Source organism: Pecten maximus, chromosome 14, assembly GCF_902652985.1.
Source record: "Pecten maximus chromosome 14, xPecMax1.1, whole genome shotgun sequence".
Classification (NCBI taxonomy): Eukaryota; Metazoa; Mollusca; class Bivalvia; order Pectinida; family Pectinidae; genus Pecten; species Pecten maximus.
In genome coordinates this window covers 26360043-26386772 of record NC_047028.1, presented here as the reverse complement: position 1 = coordinate 26386772, position 26730 = coordinate 26360043, and the positions used below count along the sequence as shown (strand labels likewise).

At 36.3% G+C, this 26730-nt stretch overlaps 1 protein-coding gene across 1 annotated transcript in view; it reads left to right on the top strand.

Annotated features, from left to right (window-relative positions):
• Window positions 1-21217, top strand: part of LOC117343012 — a 77218-nt gene extending 56001 nt beyond the window's left edge. The window contains 20 exon segments of the mRNA XM_033905337.1: window positions 1542-1616; window positions 2997-3134; window positions 3334-3512; window positions 3931-4136; window positions 4717-4920; window positions 5364-5570; window positions 5946-6142; window positions 6521-6814; window positions 7124-7351; window positions 7652-7795; window positions 8468-8603; window positions 9236-9422; window positions 10007-10128; window positions 11658-11869; window positions 12673-13050; window positions 13346-13446; window positions 13969-14103; window positions 15205-15515; window positions 17548-17709; window positions 18149-21217. Coding sequence (XP_033761228.1) covers window positions 1542-1616; window positions 2997-3134; window positions 3334-3512; window positions 3931-4136; window positions 4717-4920; window positions 5364-5570; window positions 5946-6142; window positions 6521-6814; window positions 7124-7351; window positions 7652-7795; window positions 8468-8603; window positions 9236-9422; window positions 10007-10128; window positions 11658-11869; window positions 12673-13050; window positions 13346-13446; window positions 13969-14103; window positions 15205-15515; window positions 17548-17709; window positions 18149-18221 — 3689 coding nt within the window. The 3' untranslated portion in view covers window positions 18222-21217.
• Window positions 21218-26730: the final 5513 nt, after the last annotated feature.

Sequence of the window (26730 nt, the reverse complement as noted above, 5' to 3'; positions counted from 1 at the left end):
TACTTGATTTCCTTGTCTGTCTTTCTTAGGTAATGTTTATAAACCAACGGTATCGGAGGATAACTCTGCTATACACGTAAGGGGAGATAATTATTTACCTGAGCAGTGGAAGGACAGATTAATTGTGATCCCTTTTTATTTTACTCGAAACCAAAATCTGTTCTCTCATTGTGAACTTTTTGGACCATTCTTTTATATTTTTCAAAATGTATGGGGAAAATGAAAATTTTGTGGTCACATCTATCCTCTGTTATGCATGGGAGATACTGGTAGCCAGGTTAGAGCAGAATTTTAGAGTTCAGAGGTTCGATTCCCGATCTGGTCATTGCATTTTTCCTCTTTTGTTGAATTTGAAACTAAATACCCATGAGGTGGTATAGGGTCTTTTGTGTGTCTTTGGGGTTGATGGAGGAAGGACTGCAGAGGAACTGTACTAGACTGAACGCCAGTGGCTAGTCATAGCTCAAATGGTTAGAGTTCAGAGGTCACAGGTTCGAGTCCCAGTCTGGTTGTTGCATTTTCCTCTCCTGTTACAACTGTTTTATCCTTCAGTTAAGAATTATAGCTTTTCTCTCATTCTTTATTCATAATCCCTAATTTCCATGGGTCATAACATAAGATCTCATTTATTAACTGTTTTCATGATAGTTGTCAATTTTTTACTATCTTGATAGTGCAGGTCTAATTGCCATGTGGTGTGAAGAAACTGGGGTCTTTATTTTAAATATTTCACCTGGATTTTAATTAAAAATCCCTGCCTAACGCTCTGCATGATCTGTTGTTATTTGTGTATGTATTTTCTTTAAATTCTTAAGAAGATATTTTAATATTTAAATTACATCACATATGGCGATAATAGCAAAACTTAAAACCCATTGTTTTGTTCTTTGAGAGTATTGTTTGAAGTTCTGTCACAGGGAGCAATGATTTTTGTAATAAAGTTCAAAGCTCTGTCACAGGAGCAATGATTTTTGTGATAAAGTTGATTCTTTATTTTTTTTTTCTGAAATTAGAATTTATGATTCCATTTTACGACAAACAGAAATAAGTAGATTGAATGTATCAATGGGATATTTCAATGTCAGATATCTAATTTGCATCATCATACTGGTATGCCATGTCAAATCATCACATATTTTGTCATATGTAAATTTTTGCTGATGTAATTTAAGCTTTCTGATATTGATATGTAATTTTACTTGTTAACTATGAAGGTCTACAACTCAGGGAAATATTTCCCAAACTTGTCGCAGTCACATGATTGTGATATAGATAATTATTGACAGTGTACTAATGTTTTAAATTGAATACTTAAATTTTGAATTTCTTTTTAAGTTATATTTTCCTTTTCCTGAGAATTTCAATCGATTATTGAATTGATGTTTATGATTTTTTTTTTTTTTTTTATATGGACGACATTTTACAGATAATTAAGAATGTAATCTTACGAGCTACATATAAAATGTGTGTTAGTTGCTGCTAATATACATATTTTGTACGATACCCACGGAGATAAATGTATTATATATATAAATTTTCAGTGTGTCACCAGAAGTGTACAGGAGGCAGCTACGAGTACAAACAATGTACCAGGAGGCAGAATCGAGACTGTAGAGGTAATTTGTGGTTTATATAAGATATACAACATGCTATGCAGTATTTGTTCTGGGATTCCCGTGCTAAATAATAAAAAAAAAAAAAAAAAACATTTTAAGAAAGAAGGAAAAATCTTACTTCATTTTTATTTGTCAGATACATAAAAAATGATCTTTAAATAAGGGAGTTTTGCTTGTAAAAAAAGCTGAACAATTTGAGAAATTATCATTTTTTGCCATTGTCTTTGTGGGAATAAAGATTGCCTTTGTCATTGTGGGGATAAAGAAGGGGCATCAAATGTCATTAGGTGAATGTGGATTGCGAGGTGGTAAAGATCAAAGTTAAAGTTTTCCCATATTGTAAAAAGTGCTGAAATTGCTCGGTCGGCACATCTGTTTGTTGCAACCTCAGCTGAAAATCAAAGATTACATGTTAGCAGCAAGCTACTACGAAGAGACCAAGCCTCATGATGACCACTGCAATTTTCAGGGCAATGATCCCAGCAAATAGCCAAGCACTTTATGACAACACAATGCTTACTGTTCCTTTGGGATATTATCATACTGAAAACAATGCTTAATGTACCTTTGTTATGACATCTTACTGAAAACAATGCTTAATGTACCTTTGTTATGACATCTTACAGAAAATAATGTTTACCATCGCTTTGTGACAATATCTTACTGAAAACAATGCTTTATATACCTTTGTGACTCCATTCTTACGGAAAACAATGCTTACTGTACCTTTGTGACAATATCTTACGGAAAACAATGCTAACTGTTCACGTTTTTGACAACATTCTTCTAAGGTTTTGTGATGATCTGCTTGTATTGTTGTGTCCCCAAAGACATTCCTGTACAAAGACTTCATTTTTGCCATTAACAAACATCTCAACTTTTGTTTAGTCCAAAAATAAGGTCTCTGCTATAGCTACTATATATAGAATATAGGGTAAGCACCTGTCATGAAACTTTTCATGTGTTCAAAATCATCACCTTATGATTTAAACTTTTAAGTACGATCACCTTTACTGTAACAAATACCATATTTATCCTCAAATTAGCCCCCTTATTTGGGAACCGTTTTAGCTAACGATTTAAAAATTGATGATTCTGCAAAAATGATGAAGGGGGGCTTATTTGTATACAGGGGCATATTTGTAAATATTAAGAATACTCTGATTACAACCAATCAAAAAAAATTTCATCTGATAATCAGCATTTTTGAAATTCCAGGATTTGCCTTCAAACAAAATCTTAGCAAAGTGGATATCAAGAATGTAATCCGTGTGTGCTGATGATTGTTAATCATTGAAGCAATGTCTTTATCATCAGCTTTGAATATAATTTGAAAATAAATTCTTTCAAATGTGGCTTTTGTTTGTTTATCGAAAACAGATCGGTCTGAGTTGCGTGAGCCACTGACCAGTGCAAATGTTGTCTATGAGAACCAGTTGGAGGTCACAGATGAGGAAGCCAAGATGCCATACACACAGTCGGACTTCAGCGAAGTACGCAGATTCACCTTCCACAGAGGTCAGTATATGGGTCAAGGTCACATATATTTAAATCATGAAAGTCAAATAGGGGAAAGCTTTTAAACTGACACTTCATCGATTTTCGCCCAAGCTTTCATAATATTGATTTCTATAAAGATTATGATGTGTTGCCCTTTGTCTGATCATTGCTGTCACATGATCTGCCATCTTTTGAGAGAAATGTGTTTCTAAAACAGGGTCTGGATTCTACATCAAAGTGGCCATCAAGCATCTCAACCCTACATTTGTGTTTGAACCTGTCGATCATGCTGACAACAATGACCTGAGGTCATTTCCAGGGAAACCAATGATCACTCGCCAGTATTGCCCCTATCCCGTTCCAGCACATTATGAACTGTTTTATCGGAAACACCAGGTAAGAAAATTAACAAAAAAAATTATTTAAACCGCTTTTAAAAGTGCTGCTTAAGTTGATAAAATGGTCATTTCAAAATGGAACAACAATTCTCATTTTAGCTATATAATGCTCGTTTTAAGCAAGATTCTTCTCCTGAAAGAATTTACTAAATCTACCCAGTAAGTCAGAGGCTTTATCGATCCCTTGGGCTAATTACCTTATAGTAGTTAAATTCTATGGGTTTCCTTGTTTTTCCGATGGGATGTTATTCAATGGGGTTATTTTTTGCGGAACATTGAATAGTGAAACAATTGAGTATACTGACATTAGACAAACACAGAAATAAAAAAAAACTCACTCTTAAGCGAGTTCTAAGCAAGGGAGATAACTCCCCAATTCGAATTGTACTTGTTTATATTTCCTCATTTGGTTACAGAATCAGAAGTACAGAACATACATGACAAAGACCGGCACAGTTATTGAGCCATGTGATACCTACATGCGACACGGATCATACCCAGATCTAAGTCACCGGGACTCCGGCTCCATCCTGTGTTCAGAGCCGGGGCCGGTCAGCAGTGTGTTTGCCATCCAGCGCGAGTTTGGTACTAGCAAAGACACTTGGGTGGAAAAATCTGTGAGGTTTGTACTACAGAAACATCCATTTTCACAAGTGTTGTAGTTCAAGTTTATAGGAAATTCCCTTTAGCCAAGTGGCTACATAGTCTGGCTGCTCTTAGCATGAGTGTTAGCAGGTTCAAGCCCCAGTACATGCAGGATGTTACAAAATACATATTGCACAACAGGAGATTATTAATTGAATTTCTAATTTCTTGTAAACAGAATTCATTAACAGATGCATAACGAGGTGTATTTGGCAAAATCAAATTGATTCTCATAGATAATCACTGAATAGCATTAACTGTTAAAGATATTCGCTATCTCAACATTTTTGAAAGTCAAAGGTTTGTTTGATCACATGAAATTCTGATAAATAGTTTACACAGTAATACCACTTATCCACAAATTATTCGTGGATAAAATTTTTACAGAATCTTCAATTTCAAAACCGTAACCTAAATATGATTCACAAATATATTCCCTCCCCATACTTCAGAACTGAAATTTAGTACTAGGGGATGAAAGTTATTTGAAAATAGATACAGAATATTTTTCCTATATAAAAAAAATTAGAATTGGTTTGAAATGTTTTATATTCTAGATGCCATAATGAAAACGAGGCTTGTCTAAACTGTACAATTCTCTGTACACGTCACATGATGAAAGACTTGGGCCAGTGTGGTGTGCGGGAGTCTGACGGCGATGGCGGGTCTCCACGGTTACCAACATGTTTCGCCTGCTGTATACAGCAGAACTGTACAGACATATGTCGGGACTACCATGATAGGGGATGTCAGACTGTCAGGTAGGAATCTGTTACAAGTCTCTTTTCGATGTCGTCCGACTATACAGCCGATAAAAATCAGTGGAAATTTTCTAAGACATGGTCAAATTTTGAAGTTATAAAGGAAAGTTTAATTGTCCTTTCAAGTATTTATGAAAATCCAGCTGAATGTTTGTCGGGAAGAAGGACTGTTAACTAATCTATTTCTAAGATTTTGATCTTATAGATTATTTTGCAAAAACATATTTTTCATGAAATGAAAAAGTGCTGTCATTTTTTCACTTAAAAACATTAACAATAAACATGTGCCTTGCAATTTGTATGTTAATATCACAAATTTCTCCATAAACATGTGCCTTGCAATTTGTAAGTTAATATCACAAAAAATTCCCATGATTAGTAAACTGCATTGAATTTCATTATTGTTTTAAATCTATACATCTTGGTGATCACTTTTTACACAGATGTCAAGAAGGGAATTTGATTGAGTTCCGTCTCAGACCCGTTTACAACAACGGAGAAGACTACCTGTGTCATGTGACTCCAGTAACCAATCAGAAGTTGATCGAGTTGGAATATACCATCATGCATTTCCACAAGGAGTTACTACGCAGTAATATCAGTATCTATGGTAACAATAAATGGATGACAACAGGCAAGACAAATCACAGGTATATTTCTTATCAGATTTAAATTTACAGCTATATATTCGACTTTCTGGTTACTTGTTACTGACACATATATAGGGAATGTTTCTTCAACTTTGTCATGTAGAACCACACTTTTATTCTGTAATCACTGTTTTCTCTACTTGAGAAACTTTTTTAAGGTAACAACAGTTACAGAGATATATAAATCACATTCCCGTTTCAAACAATACACTTCCATTTCCTTTTTTAATATAAACACCTTCTTGTTACATCTCCAAGGTCCTGAGCACAAATTTGTTATATGACTTTGTAATAATATGTCTCCGATGAATTTATTTCTTTAATATTTCAAAATTTCGTTTCTTAAGGTCTCTAAATTTTATGTTTTTTTTACAGGGATAAGATTATCAACATACAAATCGACTCGAAGCTTGGTAAGATGCCCAATTTTATTCAAGGAACACCTAGTACTGGGATAATGAAAGTGGGCGTGTACAAAGAGGAAGGAGCCAAGGTCAAACACGCCCACATCACTGGGTCATCAGCTCTGGCTCGACCAGTGTGGCCGTTTAAAGTGACATCCTCAATATTTGGTAAGAACATTTTGTTGATTATGATTTCAAATGAACACTTTTGCCATCATTTAAAATTTTTAACCTGAAAAGAGCTGATAAATATAAGTTTGCACAGTGGCCAACAGCAAAGTATTAAAGTGAGAATGATGTGGAAATATGTTTGTCATAAAAACTTTAAATCTTTATCGCTGTTTTTTTTCACACTTACCAGGTAATATCCACATACTGAAAATTTTATTCTTATTTGATGCTTTAATTTTTTACTTTCACGAAAAATTTGTTGCAAAAAACATGTATTAAAATTCCTCCCTACTTTGAGTCAAAATCCATTTGTTGGTACCTAAAATTAGTCTACATATTGTAATATACTTAAATCTTTCCCATCTATTGTAACAGGGAGTAAGTCATGTGAGGATGAAGCACTTGATGACCTCGTCCTGGCAATTGGTTCAGAGGACCCGTATGACCCGATTTCCGACCTGTTGGGGGTGTACGTTGGTAATATGAGCTACATCATCACAAATTTCACGACACATCCTCGAGTTCGCATAGCTGTGGACAAACATGTATCGGTCCTTAGCGTCCTCTACCCAAGCACGGAACTTGTATTCAGTCGTCTCCATGGCAACATCACCCATAACTCATCTCATTGGCTTGTAGATGTGTACGGAGCCGTCAAGACGTGTCCTGGTGAGATGGAGTTCTATTTACATAATTATATTATCTGAATTACATTCTTGTCGGCTGAAAATGATAGAAAAATTGGAGAATGTTTAAGATTTATTGAAAGCCCTTTGTGTCAGTTATGACAAGAATATTTGTAAAATTGATTTATTTACCTGGATAAACATCAAATGACCTAATCTCCTTTAACAACATGCATGCATATTGTTCAAATGTTTTTAAACAACAATTGATTACTTATATTAATGTAAGATTAAATGATGTGTGTCAAACACTTTATCATTTAAATATCTTCATCCTTTTTTTCGTTGGCAGGTTTCCTGAAGTTGAATATTTCAGATGCAGACTATTCCAGCGATCCACTGTTTCAGTATGAGCTCGGAATCAAATGCCCCAAAACGTTTAACATATCTTTCTCGATTCCAAATGGGGACAAGCCTTACTTTGAAAAAGATTTTATTGTGACAATTAAGGATCGAGTGACTACCTACCATCTCAACATCTACAAACCCAGGTCAAAGGTCACAGAAGCACCAACTAAACGTAAGATCTGTGGTATTTCAAGTCTTGTCGAGTCAAATAAGCCAAAAATTCAAGTATTCCATTTTCAATAGTTGCCAACTTGTGCTAAAGCTTTTCTTCACATTTTTGATTCTCAAAAATAATTACGAGAAATTTTATTCAAATTTGGCAAGGACTGTGCAGATATTTAGCTGATGGTTTTCTGAAATTGTTATTAGATGCAGATGCAAGATTCTACTTCATTCATATCTTGATGTTGGTCTCTTTATTTATTTTGTGCAGTAATACAGTCATAAGAGAATGACATGTTATCTGTTACAGAGGTGACCCGCGGTCAGCTGCTGAGTCTGACGGCTACTGAGGATGTCACTCCACCACACTTCTCCATTCCCTTCATCGCCTCCGTTTGTGGAGGCACTCTCCTCCTCATCTTCATCGCTACCTTCGGCATCTGTGTCAAATTCAGTATGTAACTACTGCAGTAGACACAATATCTTTATAACAACTACCTATCTATAGAGGTCATATCTATATAATAAATACCTGTCTGTAGAGGTCATATCTATATAATAAATACCTGTCTGTAGAGGTCATATCTATATAATAAATACCTGTCTGTAGAGGTCATATCTATATAACAACTACCTATCTATAGAGGTCATATCTGTATAGTAAATACCTATCTATAGAGGTCATATCTATATAATAAATACCTGTCTGTAGAGGTCATATCTATATAACAACTACCTATCTATAGAGGTCATATCTATATAATAAATATCTTATAAAACCTCTATGTATTATTGAAACAGACCACCTATGTTAACAAAAAAACTGTTTATAAAGACCACCTATGTTTAAAAAAAATTATATAGGCCATGTTTCAGTTCCCAGCATAACATAATTCTTTGTACATTTCTTGTATATGAACCTCTGTTTTAAGGTCACCTGCCTATAAGGCCTCTTTTCTTTGCTCCCTTGAATGCCCTCTATACACAGTTTTAGAAAAGTATAAATCCTCTACCATGGATTGTTCAATTCAATACAGATCCTTAAATTGATGATTAACCTGTTGTAAATAATTGCTTTTGGAGCATTTATGATGAACGATAGTAACTCTCTGTCTCTCGTCTCCAGACCAGCCCCGTGTGGACGTCCTTCGTTTCCACTGGTGTCATCTCGTCCTCATGGTCGGCTACTTGGTGTTCCAGTTTATGTTTGCCGTGCTGGCTTCTATGACCGTATTTGTTCTTATCATCATGGCTGTCAACAGGTATCAACAATTTCCCCTATATACTGTGTAACATCAAGTGTTTGTCATTTAAAAATGTTCCCTGGTGTACGTTTGTTGGTAAGGATCTACGGAAATAATTACAGCACCTTCGGTTGAATTGCAATACTACTGTGTGTTGTATATAGAATATCTACAGAGTTTGTACCATGAAACTATCTAGTAATATAGCTTAAAACCATGAAAGAAAATAATCAAAGATTTGTACCTTGGGATATTGGTTGTCTAAAAACATTAACTCTTATATGTTTTGTTGGTAAGGGATCCACGAAAATAACCGTAGGTTAATTGTAACACTACTCTATATTATATATCGACTATCTACAGAGTTTGTACCATGAAACAAATATAGCTTGAGACCATTAAAGAAAATTAAATGAAGAATGGTACATCAGTTTTTTAAAAGTGTTGCTAGTTTTGTCTAAAATGTGATATTTTGTGTACAACAATTTGTTAATATGATGATATGCTAAAACTCAATCATGTACTTCAAGCGTGTGCTAAAAATAACTACTTTTTCAGTATTTTAGTTAAAAGTACAGGTACATGTTTCTAAAGAAAATATTATTGTTATGATCCGTTACTGTCATTTGCTTTTATGATTTCACTTATAGTGACACGACGGCCTTCCTACAGAACTACCAACAGCAACGTTCAGTGAAGTCAGCGTATAGCCACCTAGAGCTTGACCACATGGAGCGCCACCTGTTGGCAGAGATCACGCGACAAAACCAACTTGCCAATAGTTCAAAGGCCATGTGTGAACAGCAAATGCACAAGATTACAGACGATTTCGCTAAGGTATATAGATTTATGGCCGACATTTTATTTATGGTGTTATATACATGTATATCCAAAAAAGATTAAAGGTCTTAACAAAATGGGGTGTACAGGTGAGTGGGCAACACCACGGCCGTTCTGTAGTGTTATCTTACTGAAATATCATAACCTGACCCCATGCATGGTAGCACAACTGATTTAGCAGGGCTTTTGAACTATTCATAATAATAATAAACTTAAAAGAAATCATTATGAAATATTTTTTGACTGATAATGAAATGATGCGACCCTCACACACAAAAATATTTCAAAATCTCAAATATTGAAGGCTGATACATAATCAAAAGGGCAGACTGTCACTGAAAAAATCTGTTAGGTCATCTTGGCAATGTTACTGTGAAAAAATGAATGAAATATTTGGTAAAGTCATATTTACAAGTTAAAAAGCTCCGGACTTTTAATAATGATTATTAAAGACAGTAATAGATAATTTAGTGAAATATAAATTGCTATTTTACAAGCTCCTGACTTTTGATGGTGACAATTAACGATTGATAGATAAGCAATTTAGTGAAGTCTGAATTTTTGTTTGCGACTTTTGCCAGTTAAAGGCTGAAATGGAGAGCGAGGTGAAGACGAGGATGGAACAGGAGAATTTGAACAACCTGTTGGCAGACCACACCCAACAGCTGTTACAGAGTTTTACCAACAGTCTGGCCATCTTCAGGTATGGGTCTCGATCTCTCCGAGTTTTACCAACAGTCTGGCCATCTTTAGGTACGGGTCTCGATCTCTGAGTTTTACCAACAGTCTGGCCATCTTTAGGTACGGGTCTCGATCTCTCCGAGTCTGGCCATCTTTAGGTACGGGTCTCGTTTTCTGTGAGTTTTACCAACAGTCTGGCCATCTTCAGGTATGGGTCTCGATCTCTCCAAGTTTTACCAATAGTCTGGCCATCTTTAGGTATGAGTCTCGATCTCTCCGAGTTTTACCAACAGTCTAGCCATCTTTAGGTATGGGTCTCGATCTCTCCAAGTTTTACCAGCAGTCTAGCCATCTTCAGGTATGGGTCTCGATCTCTCCAAGTTTTACCAACAGTCTAGCCATCTTTAGGTACGGGTCTCGATCTCTCCGAGTTTTACCAACAGTCTAGCCATCTTTAGGTATGAGTCTCAATCTCTCGGAGTTTTACCTACAGTCTGGCCATCTTTAGGTATGGGTCTCGATCTCTCCGAGTTTTACCAACAGTCTGGCCATCTTCAGGTATGAGTCTTGATCTCTCCGAGTTTTACCAACAGTCTGGCCATCTTCAGGTATGAGTCTCGATCTCTCCGAGTTTTACCAACAGTCTGGATATCTTCAGGTATGGGTCTCGATCTCTCTGAGTTTTAACAACAGTCTGGCCTCTTCAGGTAGGGGTCTCGATCCCTCCGAGTTTTACCAACAGTCTGGATATCTTCAGGTAGGGGTCTTGATCTCTCCGAGTTTTACCAACAGTCTGGATATCTTCAGGTAGGGGTCTTGATCTCTCCGAGTTTAACAACAGTCTGGATATCTTCAGGTAGGGGTCTTGATCTCTCCGAGTTTTACCAACAGTCTGGATATCTTCAGGTAGGGGTCTTGATCTCTCCGAGTTTTAACAACAGTCTGGATATCTTCAGGTAGGGGTCTTGATCTCTCCGAGTTTTACCAACAGTCTGGATATCTTCAGGTAGGGGTCTTGATCTCTCCGAGTTTTAACAACAGTCTGGATATCTTCTGCAGAGTAACCTCATGTTTCTCTATTTACAAATGAACCTTCTGCAGAGTAACCTCATGTTTCTCTATTTACAAATGAACTTTACTTTTAACCAGAAGTCATACAATATTGATGACATGGCTGTATACCATAACAGAATAGGCTTGTTATGTAATGAATTAGATTTCTGATGTAGATGGTTTCATAAAACAATACAATGCTTGTAATCTTATGCCAGAGCTCAAAAGGGAGATAACTCATGCAGCCTTGTGATTTCTTTTAATGCATATATTGCTTCCCTTTTCACATGTAAATGTAGGCCACAACTGGAATAATGGGATGTTTAACACTTATAGAAAAATCTGGCCTTAGAGAGTACTTTTTTGTCGGAGTTTAGACTTGCTAGAGTTAGGGAAACAAAATGCCAACATGAATCCTCTCTGATGGAGATAAAAGTTAACCTAAACATTTCCGACAGGATTAATTTGGATATAAGATGTTAATGTTTGTTTTTTCAGTTACCGATACAATAACTACCTTAAGTATACGAGGCAAGTCTTTTCCTCCGATATCCGTGACACCTACGACAGTGTCGAGAAGAACAAGTGGCTATCTGGAGCAAACTTCCTTCGACGTAAAGTGAAGATTCTACGGGACATGATGAATCTGCCGACCAAACCATTCATTGACTGGATGGGCTTGAAGAACGACCTTCTACATACAACAACAGGTATACTCCTTCTTTTTTACTTCATACTTTAATTTAATTTGTCGTTTTCGAATTTTATTTATGCATTTATAATTATTTCAGTAATATCATGGCTGTGAACTCCTAGAAGTAAGAAAAGAATTCATCATGTTGTTAAGATAGAAAAAATTTCATCAGAAAGTCAAACGTTGTGCATGGCCCATGACTGTTAAATGGATGAGCAGGTCTGAAATATCAGCTAAATATTAACATGAAAATAAATTGAAAAGTTTTGAAATTTTCATGATCATTAAATAGTGAAGTAAATGAACTCCTGATCCAAGAGTAGTTATTTTTCTTGCAGATAAAAGTTAGGAAATAAGGTTATACATGTATCAACAAATTCTATATTTAAATAAGATTTGTAAGTATGCTCAAAGACCCTGCCACAAATAAGGCCTTACTATAATTTTACAGAATCGTCAATTTTAAAACTGAATATTCGATGTGATTCACAAATAAGCCCTTCCACTACTTCAAAACTAAAATTTTGCTCTAAAGAAGGAGCTTACTGTAAATGTGGTTATTTTCGCAGGGGGGTTATTTCAATATTTCGATATGTAAACTATATGCGTTGGGTTAATTTTCGCGATTGATCCACCTTCATTTGTAGTTCGAGATTATGCAAATTGATATTAAAACAATATGTGTGGGGAAATTTTTGCGGATTCAAAAGGACTCTGTGTAATTAGCGTAAATTTTCCCCTTGCGTAAATGTCCACGGTTACAGTATTTGAGAACAAATACGATAGTGTTTGTAATGTTGAGATATTTCTCTATGGCAGACACGCCGATACCCACTCCACACTTACCAAGGTTCAGTATGGCTGACACTGTGATGGGAGGTAACAGCGACCAATCCGCAGGGTCATCACCAACGATTAGGACAACTAACGAGAAAACACTCGAGAGCCATAACTACTGGATCTACAACAACCAACCACAAGGCTCCAACAAGCCCCTGTATGAACAAAACACAACCGAGACCCAGACCGACGCTCATCAGATCTCCAAGTCAAGTTACAACGGATATTATATATTCTTTGGTGTAATGTTAATGATAGACTTGGTGTGGTTTCTTCATCGGATGTTAAAGGCCGTGGGTGTCAGTCAGCTCTTGTTGTTCGGCTACCCGATTTACCTCGACATCCGCGACAAAACAGGTATGTTTTTACCTGTGAAATATCAGAAGTTATCAACTTGATTAAAATTTGTATCATCAGAATCTTAAGTCATCACTAAATAAATGATGATAGATTTTGGTTTTGACCAATAAGAATGATACTTTCTATTCACTGCATTGAAATCTTGTTTTCGGTTCGATAAATTTGCAGCACCTCTGCATTATATTACATTGCACTTTTCTATCAAATACATGCAGTTGACAGCTATCCATAAAATTATACTTATTTTTTTGAATAAAGACCTATAAATTTTATTGATTTGTTTTGATTACAGCAAGATCTCGTCACCCCAGTGAAAGTGAGGCATACATGAAGAAGCGGAAGAAATGGTTTAAAAAGGGATTCTTTCATACAATGAAGGAGTTCTTCTTTAAAGTAAGTGGAAGTTTAATTAATATTATTTTCAACATGTTGTATAAATACTTATTAAAAGGAAAATGGAATAAATATGATAAATCGAACTTGCGACCAGAGGTGGAGGGGTAGTGATAAAGTGTCAGGACACCTTAACCACTCGGCCACCGCGAACCCTGGTTGATATAAGTTGATATAACTTGTTTCACAATTGTTATGCCCCCATGAAATTTGGGTGGGGGGGGGGGGGGCATATAGTGTTACCAATGTCTGTCCCGTCTCATCCCAATGCAATGTAACTAGTTAATCTCAGGAACTGCTGATGCCATCCTCACAAAGTACTGGTATGTTTTAGGGTGTCAAGTGGCAGCGGGGGCATTTATGTCTTACAGACATTTTCTAGTTTAGAAATAAATAAAGTTTATATAAACACTTTTAAAATCACAATTTTAATGTATATGAAGATTTTACATAATTTTTATGACTTTTGATTTTATATTTGATCTTTTATTTAATTATTTAATAATGCTTACTATTTTACAGATACTGTCCAGTATGTTTATCCCCAAGGTGATAACAGCAGTCCTGGTGTGTCTCATCATGTATGTGTTGTCTGTGGCAACCTTCCACTTCGTCAACAGAGAAACGTTTAGCTACCTAGGATATTACAATAATATAGTGAGTAATTGTGGAAGATAGGAATGTACTATACACTTTAGTGAGATATGGATTCTACAGCTCCTTTGTACGTAACCAAACAGGATTCTGGAGATCTATTGACTTCATAAATGATTTGATAGTCTTGAAACTTTTATACCAGTTTATGTTTCAACCAGTAGTCTTGAATCTTATACGAGCTTATGTTTCAACCAGTAGTCTTGAATCTTTTATACGAGTTTATGTTTCAACCAGTAGTCTTGAATCTTTTATACGAGTTTATGTTTCAACCAGTAGTCTTGAAAGTTTTATACAAGTTCATGTTTCAACCAGTAGTCATGAAACTTTTATACGGGTTCATGTTTCAACCATCTGAGGACAAAATTAGGTCACTGATACTATAAATACAGTAGATAGATTTTTAAGTGTCCTTGCTCTACTAACTTCATAAATGATTCCATTTTATTGAAACTTTTATACGAGTTCATGTTTCAACTATCTGAGGACAAAATTAGGTCACTGTTACTATAAATAAATAGAATTTTGATGTCCTTGCTCTACTAACTTCATAAATGATTCCATTTTATTGAAACTTTAAAGACCTTCTCACAACCATCATCTCGTGTACAAATTCACATTGCAACCACCTACAGTGATAAGCCCACCCAAATTTATTGCTGCTCAGCAGACTTTTCTGTAAAAGTCTTGGAATTTGGCATAAATGCCTTGAAAAGTCCTTAAATTCATGTCTTTGGTGTTGAAATAAACTAAAATAGACAATAACATTTTTCTAAAATTTTCACAAAAACTATTTTTGAGAATGTCAGTGGTCTAGTCTTTTTGCATTATTACATACAACCAATTTAGTGTGTTTATAATTGTATGATTACATCATTACTTACAAAAAATGTTTGTGACAGGACACAAGGCTATAAGACTTCAGTAATTATAAAAAGTTCACCAAACTTTGATCAGTGTCCATAAAAGTCCTGGAGAAGTCCATGAATTTGATGACTCGGGAGTCTGTATAAACCATGTGTCCTGTTATAAGCCCACACTCTGTCTTAAAGATTTATGTTTGGTCCCCTGAGCTTCAGTTTCCATTCACTGCTCTTTTACCAGGATGATCTATTAGAGATGAACGAAGCCTTCATCAACAATCGTATAAAGACCCATGCCATGCGTATCAACATGATGGAATACCCTACCTATCAGGAGTTGGTCAATCTACACATACAGCGACACCATTACGTGTACAAGATGGTCGAGAGACAGTGGCAGGTCCTCAGCGACGCCCACGGTCAGTTATACTGTAAATACCTCCAACAACTTGACGTCAAGGCCAAGTGTAACAAACCACTCAGTACTAGGTTCAGTGAAATACAGATCTCAGCCTGTCACTTTCAACAGGTGGAACCAGAGCTGTATGAAGGGTAAGTCTTGTATGTATTGTAGGTATTATAAACTTGTATGTATTGTAGGTACTGTAGACTTGTATAAGGGGTGACAGGTCTCTCAAAACTAAGGCTTGTATGTATTGTAGGTATTATAGACTTGTATGAGGGGTGACAGGTCTCTCAATACTGAGGCTTGTATGTATTGTAGGTATTATAGACTTGTATGAGGGGTGACAGGTCTCTCAATACTGAGGCTTGTATGTATTGTAGGTACTGTAGACTTGTATGAGGGGTGACAGGTCTCTCAATACTAAGGCTTGTATGTATTGTAGGTATTATAGACTTGTATGAGGGGTGACAGGTCTCTCAATACTGAGGCTTGTATGTATTGTAGGTATTATAGACTTGTATGAGGGGTGACAGGTCTCTCAATACTAAGGCTTGTATGTATTGTAGGTATTATAGACTTGTATGAGGGGTGACAGGTCTCTCAATACTGAGGCTTGTATGTATTGTAGGTACTGTAGACTTGTATGAGGGGTGACAGGTCTCTCAATACTGAGGCTTGTATGTATTGTAGGTACTGTAGACTTGTATGAGGGGTAACAGGTCTCTCAATACTGAGGCTTGTATGTATTGTAGGTACTGTAGACTTGTATAAGGGGTGACAGGTCTCTCAAAACTAAGGCTTGTATGTATTGTAGGTATTATAGACTTGTATGAGGGGTGACAGGTCTCTCAATACTGAGGCTTGTATGTATTGTAGGTATTATAGACTTGTATGAGGGGTGACAGGTCTCTCAATACTAAGGCTTGTATGTATTGTAGGTATTATAGACTTGTATAAGGGGTGACAGGTCTCTCAATACTGAGGCTTGTATGTATTGTAGGTACTGTAGACTTGTATGAGGGGTGACAGGTCTCTCAATACTGAGGCTTGTATGTATTGTAGGTATTATAGACTTGTATAAGGGGTGACAGGTCTCTCAATACTAAGGCTTGTATGTATTGTAGGTATTATAGACTTGTATAAGGGGTGACAGGTCTCTCAATACTGAGGCTTGTATGTATTGTAGGTACTGTAGACTTGTATGAGGGGTGACAGGTCTCTCAATACTAAGGCTTGTATGTATTGTAGGTATTATAGACTTGTATGAGGGGTGACAGGTCTCTCAATACTAAGGCTTGTATGTATTGTAGGTACTGTAGACTTGTATGAGGGGTGACAGGTCTCTCAATACTAAGGCTTGTATGTATTGTAGGTATTATAGACTTGTATGAGGGGTGACAGGTCTCTCAATACTGAGGCTTGTATGTATTGTAGGTACTGTAGACTTGTATAAGGGGTGACAGGTCTCTCAAAACTAAGGCTTGTATGTATTGTAGGTACTGTAGACTTGTATGTATTGTAGGTACTGTAGACATGTATGAGGGGTGACAGGTCTCTCAATACTAAGGCTTGTATGTATTGTAGGTATTATAGACTTGTATGAGGGGTGACAGGTCTCTCAATACTGAGGCTTGTATGTATTGTAGGTATTATAGACTTGTATGTATTGTAGGTACTGTAGACATGTATGAGGGGTGACAGGTCTCTCAATACTAAGGCTTGTATTTATTGTAGGTATTATAGACTTGTATGAGGGGTGACAGGTCTCTCAATACTAAGGCTTGTATGTATTGTAGGTACTGTAGACTTGTATAAGGGGTGACAGGTCTCTCAATACTGAGGCTTGTATGTATTGTAGGTATTATAAACTTGTATGTATTGTAGGTACTGTAGACATGTTTGAGGGGTGACAGGTCTCTCAATACTAAGGCTTGTATGTATTGTAGGTACTGTAGACTTGTATAAGGGGTGACAGGTCTCTCAATACTGAGGCTTGTATGTATTGTAGGTATTATAGACTTGTATGAGGGGTGACAGGTCTCTCGATACTAAGGCTTGTAAATTTAAGCAAAATTTTTCCAGTGCGAAAATTGCTAAAATAAGATTACCGCTATAAGATATGTGTGCTTACAGTATACAGGACACAATTATGATGTTATATTTGTCGGGTTTTGTCAGACATTCCGGTCCGGAGTCCACAGTGGCTGAGGTACAGATGGATGCTTTCCTGAAGAGTATCCGACAGATGATCTCGGATACTAGCTATATTGTCCTCATCTATCTGTCCGTCATTATTGTCAAGGAGTTACTGGGAACTGTCATCTGGCTTTATATGAAAAGGTGGGTACAAAGGTGTACAATTTTATACATCTGGGAAGATTAGAACTTCATGTAAAAAGTTTAAGAAATTCTCACTTTGAAAATTAATTTTACTTTCATTATACTTTATATGTACTATGATAAGCCCATGGGGGCCAATGCATAATCTCTTAATGAAAGTCGGGGGATTGGGGATTGGCTTATTAAAATAAAATTCAAATACAATTAATGTATTGGAATTTCTGTTAAACTGCAAAATCATATAGTTGGAATTAATTGTTACTGGGAATTGGTGCATAGGCTTATTTCTAGACAATTAAGATGATAGAAGTACAAATGGGAACAAATGAATATCCAATACAAAAATTGTTAAAGATAGGGCATTCATACGACAAAGTTTATCTTTTCACTCTGGTGAGTTATCTCCCCTTTGTATTCAATGTGTTTTCTTTTATTTTAGGTCTGGTTTTATGAACCTGCGAATAATTTACGAGGCTGATGAACCACCACCTCCAGCCTCTAGGACGATGTAGATTCAGTCTTGATGTTGTAATTATCAGATGGAACTGATGAAGTCACTTCTGGCTAGTGAACTTGAGTGAAACCAGTGTTATTTCTCTTAACATTAGAAGTGTTGAAAGAACTGGCTTTAATTCTTACTAGTGAACTTGAGGGAAACCAGTGTTTTTTCTCTTAACATCAGAAGTGTTCAAAGAGCCGGCTTTAATTTTTGTAATTACTATGTGAAGTGTTGAAGCTCACACAGGATGTAATTTGGTCAAGGTCACACTTGATTAAAATTTGGAGGTCACCGTTTTTTTCTTGATTGTCAAGGATATTTGTGACAAATTGTGTCTTTGTTAGTCAATGGATATAATACAGGCTGTGATGCCACAGGCATTGTTTTAAGCTTTAGTAATGAATCAATTGCCCTGAATCTCATGATCTTATGTCAAACAGAAAGCATTTGTGATAACAGAATTGACCTGCATTTCTGAGTGCTTGAACTTCACCATGCCTCTATATAAGGGGGAAGAAGACTATTGTTCAGTGCTAAGTTAAATGTGAATTTGTTATTAAGGAGACGAGCCAAGCTGATGAAGAGTTGTCTCTTTGTGGAACAAAAGGATACTGTGTTTTTACTACAGTGTATCAACCATCATCATCAAATGCCTTGTCTTTGATAACAGTGTGTATTTCCATAATGTCGTTCATGGTTGATGTTATTGTATTTGTGAACATGTGATTTTTATATTGAGCTTTGTGCGAACAATGGGAAGTGATCCTGCCTGTTGACGTACAATGTATTGAAGCTGTTTTGTCAGAAATATATATAAATATAAAATGATGATAATCCTTGATAGGTTTCGAGATCACTATGTGTTCAATTGTCTGCTTTCTGTGTACCGACACTATGAATACCGGTATCGTGAAAAGGGTTGTCTCCCTTTATAGAAGTGTGGTACTTCTCCTGCTTAGTAAAAGAATTGTGAGTTATGTGGAGCAAAGACGAAATCCTATATTTGCTGATTATCAAAACGCAATAAAAAAAACAATGACCTTGGAGAAAAATTATAATGTATATGCCGAGAAAGAACAGCTAGCAGATGAAATGTCATAATACTATTTTGAATAACATAATAAATTGTGTATAGAGTAAGTGTGTTTTTTATGGAAGGTGGATATGAATGTGTGTATCATTGTATTTCGTGTTTGTTGATTTTATGAGAATAAGAATGTCTGCAATATTAAAATATTAGATTTATATATGACAGGTTTCTAAAATAAATATATCTAGTCCAAAATGTTTTTCATATATTATATATAAATATATAGAGGTATATCCTTAATAATTTGAATGTGTCCTTGTTAGAATGCATTTCACATCCCCTGTTTAACCTACTTAAACTCACCCTTCAATTGTTATGGACAAGTTTATTATGTTAAATGGGGGCGATAGGTTCTGCTGCTTTTTGTTCTAACCAAATTGATCTCATATTTTGATAACTCAAAAGGAGTTGTCTACCTTTGTATATACTATATATACGTGTACCGACACTATGAGTTGTCTACCTTTGTATATACTATATATACGTGTATATATATATATTTCCTATATATATATATTTTCTCAGTGCTGTTACCCAAAGGAGAATGTTTATTTCAAAGATTTTGCTAATTAATAAGAATATATGAAGTATCAATTTATCAAAAGTAATTCACTGTTTTCTTAACACACAACTAGACTAAGGGATAGATTTTCACAGTACATTGTACCAACAGCTAGAGTTTGCTTTAGTATTTTTACAAATTTTATTTTCAAATATTGATATGAGACTACATGTATATGTTAAACCTTACGGATTTCAAATAATGATTTATTAATTGATGTCATAATTTGGTTTCCTTCAGTGATCATATTCATGAAACATTTGGACTGGAAATAATCACATCATACATACTATCAATAATATAATGCTAAGGATTTCTAATTGTGGGAGACCCATTAGACTCAGCTCTGTACTCAATCGACAGAGTAGAGTGTTTTGGGTATCTGACCAGGCGGTATCTCGGCTTTTATTTTCTGTGTTATTTAGGGAGACGATGGTTACATTGATTTACATAGATTTGATTATCAATGAATTGGCTTTATTTTTACTGTCAGCATTAGCATTGTGTACTTTGTGAATTACGACTTGTGGAACGACTATCATATCAAAAGAGTTGTCTATGTTGGTTTATTGTGTTTCAGAGCTTCAGTTTAACTCCCAACACAATAATCAAATATTTTCGGATAGGAATATTAAAATCTCCGTCATAAATGAAAATAAGAGTTTCTTGAAACCATTAGCAGCTTCAGATGTACAGATGTACAGATGTACAGGTGTGTTATGATTGGAAAAGTGTTTCAATTTACCTCTCACATTGGTATTCGTATGATTGCAACCTGCTGTATAAATTGTCCCAATAAAAAGAATAATATAAACAAGAAAATATCTATTCCCTAAACAAAAGTAAACTTGGAATCAGTTGCTTGACGTATGTCATCTGTTACACTTATAGTTATTTTGTATTTTAATGCTTTGATTGTCAATCAGTTATTGTCAACAAATAGACCTCCGATCTCCTGAAATACATAAATACTGTAAAATCATGAATTTTTGTGGAGGTTTATTTTCATTGATTTCGTGGGTACAACAAATTCATATTTCCATGAATGAAGTGTTCACATTTGACATTTAAGTTTTTATATTGGTAGATTTTGTTTGTAACATGAAGTCATAGTATTTTTTATGAAAACCCACGAAACTTGAGCCTCACAAAAATATAAGAATTTTCAGTATACACTGATTTTGTATCTGAGAGATATGAATGGAAAAAACCCACGAAACTTGAGCCTCACAAAAATATAAGAATTTTCAGTATACACTGATTTTGTATCTGAGAGATATGAATGAGAAATGCTTAATTTGTAGATAGATACAGTCAAACTGATATGGATAAACCAAATTAAACGTGATAAAACCAGCATTTGTCTTGTGTTGATTTGACTTAAAGATGTATGCTACATACAATTTTGTCTTCATTTTTTGATCAGTGTTATCTCCCTTTAATTCTTTTAACTGATCAATACCTTTATGTGGTCGTGAATTCTTAGGTTCCTGTCAATCATTGTCATACAGGCTTAGTTTCCCTTTCGGAGCAGACGGTGGATGGTTGGACTGGGAATTGGAGTCCCGCACCCATGCTCTTTGCCTTTTCTTTTACTTTTCCTTCCATCCAGACATCTTCAAATGTGTAGCTACTTTTCAAGAGTGCTTCAATATGAGAGTCTCCATGATAGATCTAATACAGAAAACAAGAAAAAAATAATTCTCCCCGATAGATCTTATACAGAAAACAGAAGAAAAGAATAAATTATATCTGATAGATCTTGTACAGAAAACAGAAGGCAAAAAATAATTCTCCCTCATAGATCTTATACAGATAATAGAAGAAAAAACAATCTCCCTGGTAGATCTTGTACAGAAAACAAGAAACAAAATTAATTCTGCCTAATAGATCTTATACAGAAAACAAGGAAAAAGAAAAGAAATTTTGCAGTGCCTCATATTGGTCACACATTAATATTAAAACAAAGATTCTTTTAAATCCCACTGATGAAAGAAAGCCATCTTTAACCATTGGATGGAAAAGCATCTGTTCTAATCCAAATTGCGGTCGGGCTTTTATATAACCGACGTAAGGATCTCCTGCTAATTTATTAGTTGTATACATAAAGAAGAGATGGCGCCGTCATAGAGGTGTAATGATGTCTGTCTACTGTCAGAAGGTTTCCTGGTTCCTTCTTGTAAAACACAAGTTAGAACACAATACTTTTTCCATGAACCATAACAAATTTGAATCGCGCACCTTGGAAATTGGAAACATTCAAACAACACTCATCAATTATCTAGAATATTCTTTCTACTTTTTCCTCTCTCATAATAAATCTCATTTTATTAGCTCACCTGGTCCGAAGGACCAAGGTGAGCTTATGCCATACCGTGTCGTACATCGTCCATCCGTCTGTCGTCCGTCCGTCCGTCCGTCCGTCCGTCCGTCAACAATTGACTTATTTGACTTCTTCTTCATAACCGCTGATCGGAATTTGAACAAATTTGGTCAGAAGCATCCCTATAGGTAGGGGACTCAAAATTGTACAAATGATGGGGCTGACCCCCTGGGGGCCTCTGGGGCGGGGCCAAAAGGGGTCATTTTTTGCGCTATTGATATAGACGACTTCTTCTCTGAAACCGAGCAATGGCTATCACTCATATTTGCCTGGTAGCATCACTATGGTGTGGGGATTCAAAATTGTACAAATGATGGGGCTGACCCCCCAGGGGCCTTAGGGGCGGGGCCAAATGTGGTCAATCTGGCTATATTGATATAAACAACTTCTTCTCTGAAACCAAGCAATGGCTATCGCTCATATTTGCCTGGTATCATCATTATGGGGTGGGGATTCAAAATTGTACAAATGATGGGGCTGACCCCCCAGGGGACTGAGGGGTGGGGCCGAATGTGGTCAATTTGGCTATATTGATTTAAACGACTTCTTCTCTGAAACCAAGCAATGCCTGTCGCTCATATTTGTCTAGTAGCATCACTATGAGGTGGGGATTCAAAATTGTACAAATGATGAGACTGACCCCCCAGGGGCCTGAGGGGCGGGGCCAAATGTGGTCAATTGGGCTATATTCATATAATTGACTTCTTCTCTGGAACCAAACAATGGATATCTCTCATATTTTACTGGTAGCATCACCTTAGGGTAGGAATTTGAAATTGTACAAATGACGGGGCCGACCCCCTGGGGGCTGAGGGGCGGGACCAAAAGGGGTCCGTTTTGCAGAATTGATATGAACGACTTCTGCTCTGAAACTAAGCAATGGATATCACTCATTTTGCCTGGTAGCCCCCCTATGGGGTGGGGATTCAAAATTGTATGAATGATGGGGCTGACCCCCAAGGGGCCTGAGGGGTGGGGCCAAAATTAGTCAATTTATTTAAACAACTTCTTCTCTGAAACTAAGCAATGGATATTGCTCACATTTGTATGGTAGCATGGTTATGTGGTGGGGATTCAAAATTGTACAAATGTTGGGGTTGACCCGGGCCGCCAGGGGGCTGAGGGGTGGGGCCAAAAGGGGTCAATTTGGCTAAATTGATTTAAACAACTTATTCTCTGAAACTTAGCAATGGTTTGACTGGTAGCATCCTATTGGGGTAGGGATTCAAAATTGTATAAGGGAAGGAGCTGACCCCCAGGGGGCAGAGGGCAGGGTCAAAAGGGGTCAATTGGTCTAAATAAGATCTTCTCTGAAACTAAGCAATGGATATCACTCACATTTGTGTGGTAGCATCCCTATGGGGTCGCGCCAAAAGTCAATTTCATTTCATGAATTAATGCACTTTTTGGTATTTTTAGTATTAAAATAAAACCAATGTACATGTACCCATATAAAATGCTTATGATATACATATGTATATTGACATAGCAATACCAGTGCCAATATATACTTAAGCATCATTCTTGTTTCATATCCCATAAAACCAGGTGAGCGATACAGGCCCTCTGGGCCTCTTGTTGTATTATCTATTATGTAATTAGATCTCGCTTGATAGAAAATCGGGGCATCACAAACGAATAATTTCCTTTCATTTAAATGAATGTACAGGCTGTACTATGTTGGGGTTTTACCGAAGGATTTAAAAAAAAACAAAATGTTAATCAAAGTGTTGTAAAAAAAAAAAAAAGCCTATACCGAACGACTATTTCATGAGAGTCCCTCCCCTAATACAGTAAGAACCTCGGATCAGAGGACGTAATCCTACCAAAGTAAGAACCTCTGATTACGGAATTGTTTTAGTAGTATGCTCACGAGAAGGGCAATCTGGGTTTAGGAGACCTTTCATTACACGGTGGTACATATTCGCACCTTTGTTTGAAAATAAAAGCGCAACTCGTTTTTCCAAAAATCTACCACTTTATAGCAATGAAAACCGATTTTTCCACATGTACATATTTTCATCACATATTCATATATCGCTACAACCGTTTTATGTTTAATACATTTGAATTAAAACTTTTCATGGTATTCTAAACATTTATGTAATAATTTTGTTTCAAAAGTCAAATTACTGCAAGAAATTAAATTTCAATTCATTCCCAGGTAAGTATGTAGGAGATAACTACTGATTTCCCTCCTCATGTACAGTTACTAATCCCTCCCACAGCCAGTACCGCTAAGTATCTCCGCCAGACACTCCTACCACCCAGGTAAACTGTGACGAAATGTCCTCAACACCCGATGTTGTATCGATAATTCCTATTCTTTATATATCTTCTTTCATTTGAACAGGAATTCTCACATTAATTAAAACTAGACAAAACAGTGAAGAATCTTTAAAACAACCGACCCTAAAATAAAAAATAGCACATTGATGTACCTCGTACAAACCCTTCATCGACATAATCTTTTACGACTTGGGTCAAGAATGGTACGTATTGTGTGAAACACAGGGCTTACATATGTTGGCCAAGAATGGTTCCACACGACGACCTAGGCCAAGAATGGTCCCACTCGACTTAGGCCAAGAATGTTGCCACACGACATAGGCCAAGAATGTTGCCACACGACATAGGCCAAGAATGTTGCCACTCGACTTAGGCCAAGAATGTTGCCACACGACATAGGCCAAGAATGTTGCCACACGACTTCGGCCAAGAATGGTTCCACACAGCTTAGGTCAGGAATGGTCCCACTCGACTTAGGCCAGGAATGGTGCGTGAATAAACGTAGGATTGAACTTCTTGTTGGACGTTCCATAACAGTATATTGTCATATCATTTGATGAGTTGTGTTTCCCTGCTGACCGACCAAATGAATCGAGAGAGGCTCCCTTTATTTTAGGCCTAGCCGGAAGAGAGATGACCCTTCCCACCTCCTTCAGCATATTAGTTTATCAGGATCAAGATTGACTCTCATTCGTTCCCAAGAAAAAAATGCTATTGGCGCTGATCAATATTGTACTCAGGTCTTTTGTACAACGAAGAGAAAACACCCGACGATTTTGGCAAGACTTTCAACCTTTAGAAAATGAATGCTATTTCTTCATAACATTTTAGCACGACACGGTCGCTTACATCGGTGTACCTAATGAGTGACCAGGGAGTGTCCAGGGACATTTTGCACGCCCAGGAATTCGTTAATGAAGATTTTTTAATAATTTTTTCTGTAACATACTTATGAGACCATTATCTAACACCATGCAAAATTTCAATTCGATCGAATGATTACATAATATGGAAATGCACCTCTGAAGTTGCAGTGCAGCGTGCACTCGGGTGTCGGGCGCGCCCAGGAATTCGTTAATGAAGATTTTTTTAAAAAATTTTCTGTAACATATTAATAACATCATTATCTAACACCATGCAAAATTTCACTTCGATCAAATGATTTTATAATACGGAAATGCACCACTGAAGGTGCATTAAAGCGTGCATTTGAGTGTCCGGGGCGTATTTGACACGCCCAGGAAGCCGTTATTGAAGATTTTTTTATTTTTTTTTCGGTAACATACAGATTATACCTATATCTAACATCGTGTAAAATTTCACTTCGATCAGACGATCGCATAATACTAAATTTTGCCATTAAATCTTACGAAGTTACGATGAAGATGGCCTGTATTACGGCTGCGCTCGGCACATGAGTACCAGGGAGGTTTGTACAAGCCCAGGAAGTCGTTGATTTATATTTCTTGATTATTTTTTCTGTAACATACAGATTATTCTTTTATCTAACATCGTGCAAAATTTCACTTCGATCAGGCGATTGCATAATACTAAATTTTGCCATTAAATCTTACGAAGTTACGATGAAGTTGCCCTGTATTACGGCTGCGGTTGGCACATGAGTGTCCAGGGAGGTTTTTACACGCCCAGGAAGCCGTTAATTTATATTTCTTTATTATTTTTTCTGTAACATACAGATTATATATTTATCTAACACCATGCAAAATTTCACTTCGATCGGACGAGTGTATATTATTGTATTTTGTTACTGAATCCAGCCTTAGGTGATCACTTCATTGTCCAGGCCATTTTATATCTACCTGTGATCTGACAAAGTAATCCCGTAGCACCGCCCACCTGCTGTGTGACCGGTAATTGTATTGGTTTACATAACAACTTGACATGTCCCTGTTAATTGATATATAACATATTGCAACCCGGAATAAAATACACATAAAAACTTACTATTTCATCAGTTACGATTATTCCTTCAGTTACAGTTTCAGTTCCGTAATTAGAACGTTTAATAACATCGTAAACTTTGAGTTCTAAAATAAATACGAAAATCATACATTCCAAGTTAAATACTAACATTATTTTTTTACAATATAAATAGTTTTAATGAGTGACAAACCCGCGTGTTCGGCTAATCTAGCTAGACACTCGCTAGATAACGTACAATCAGAGGCAAAAATATA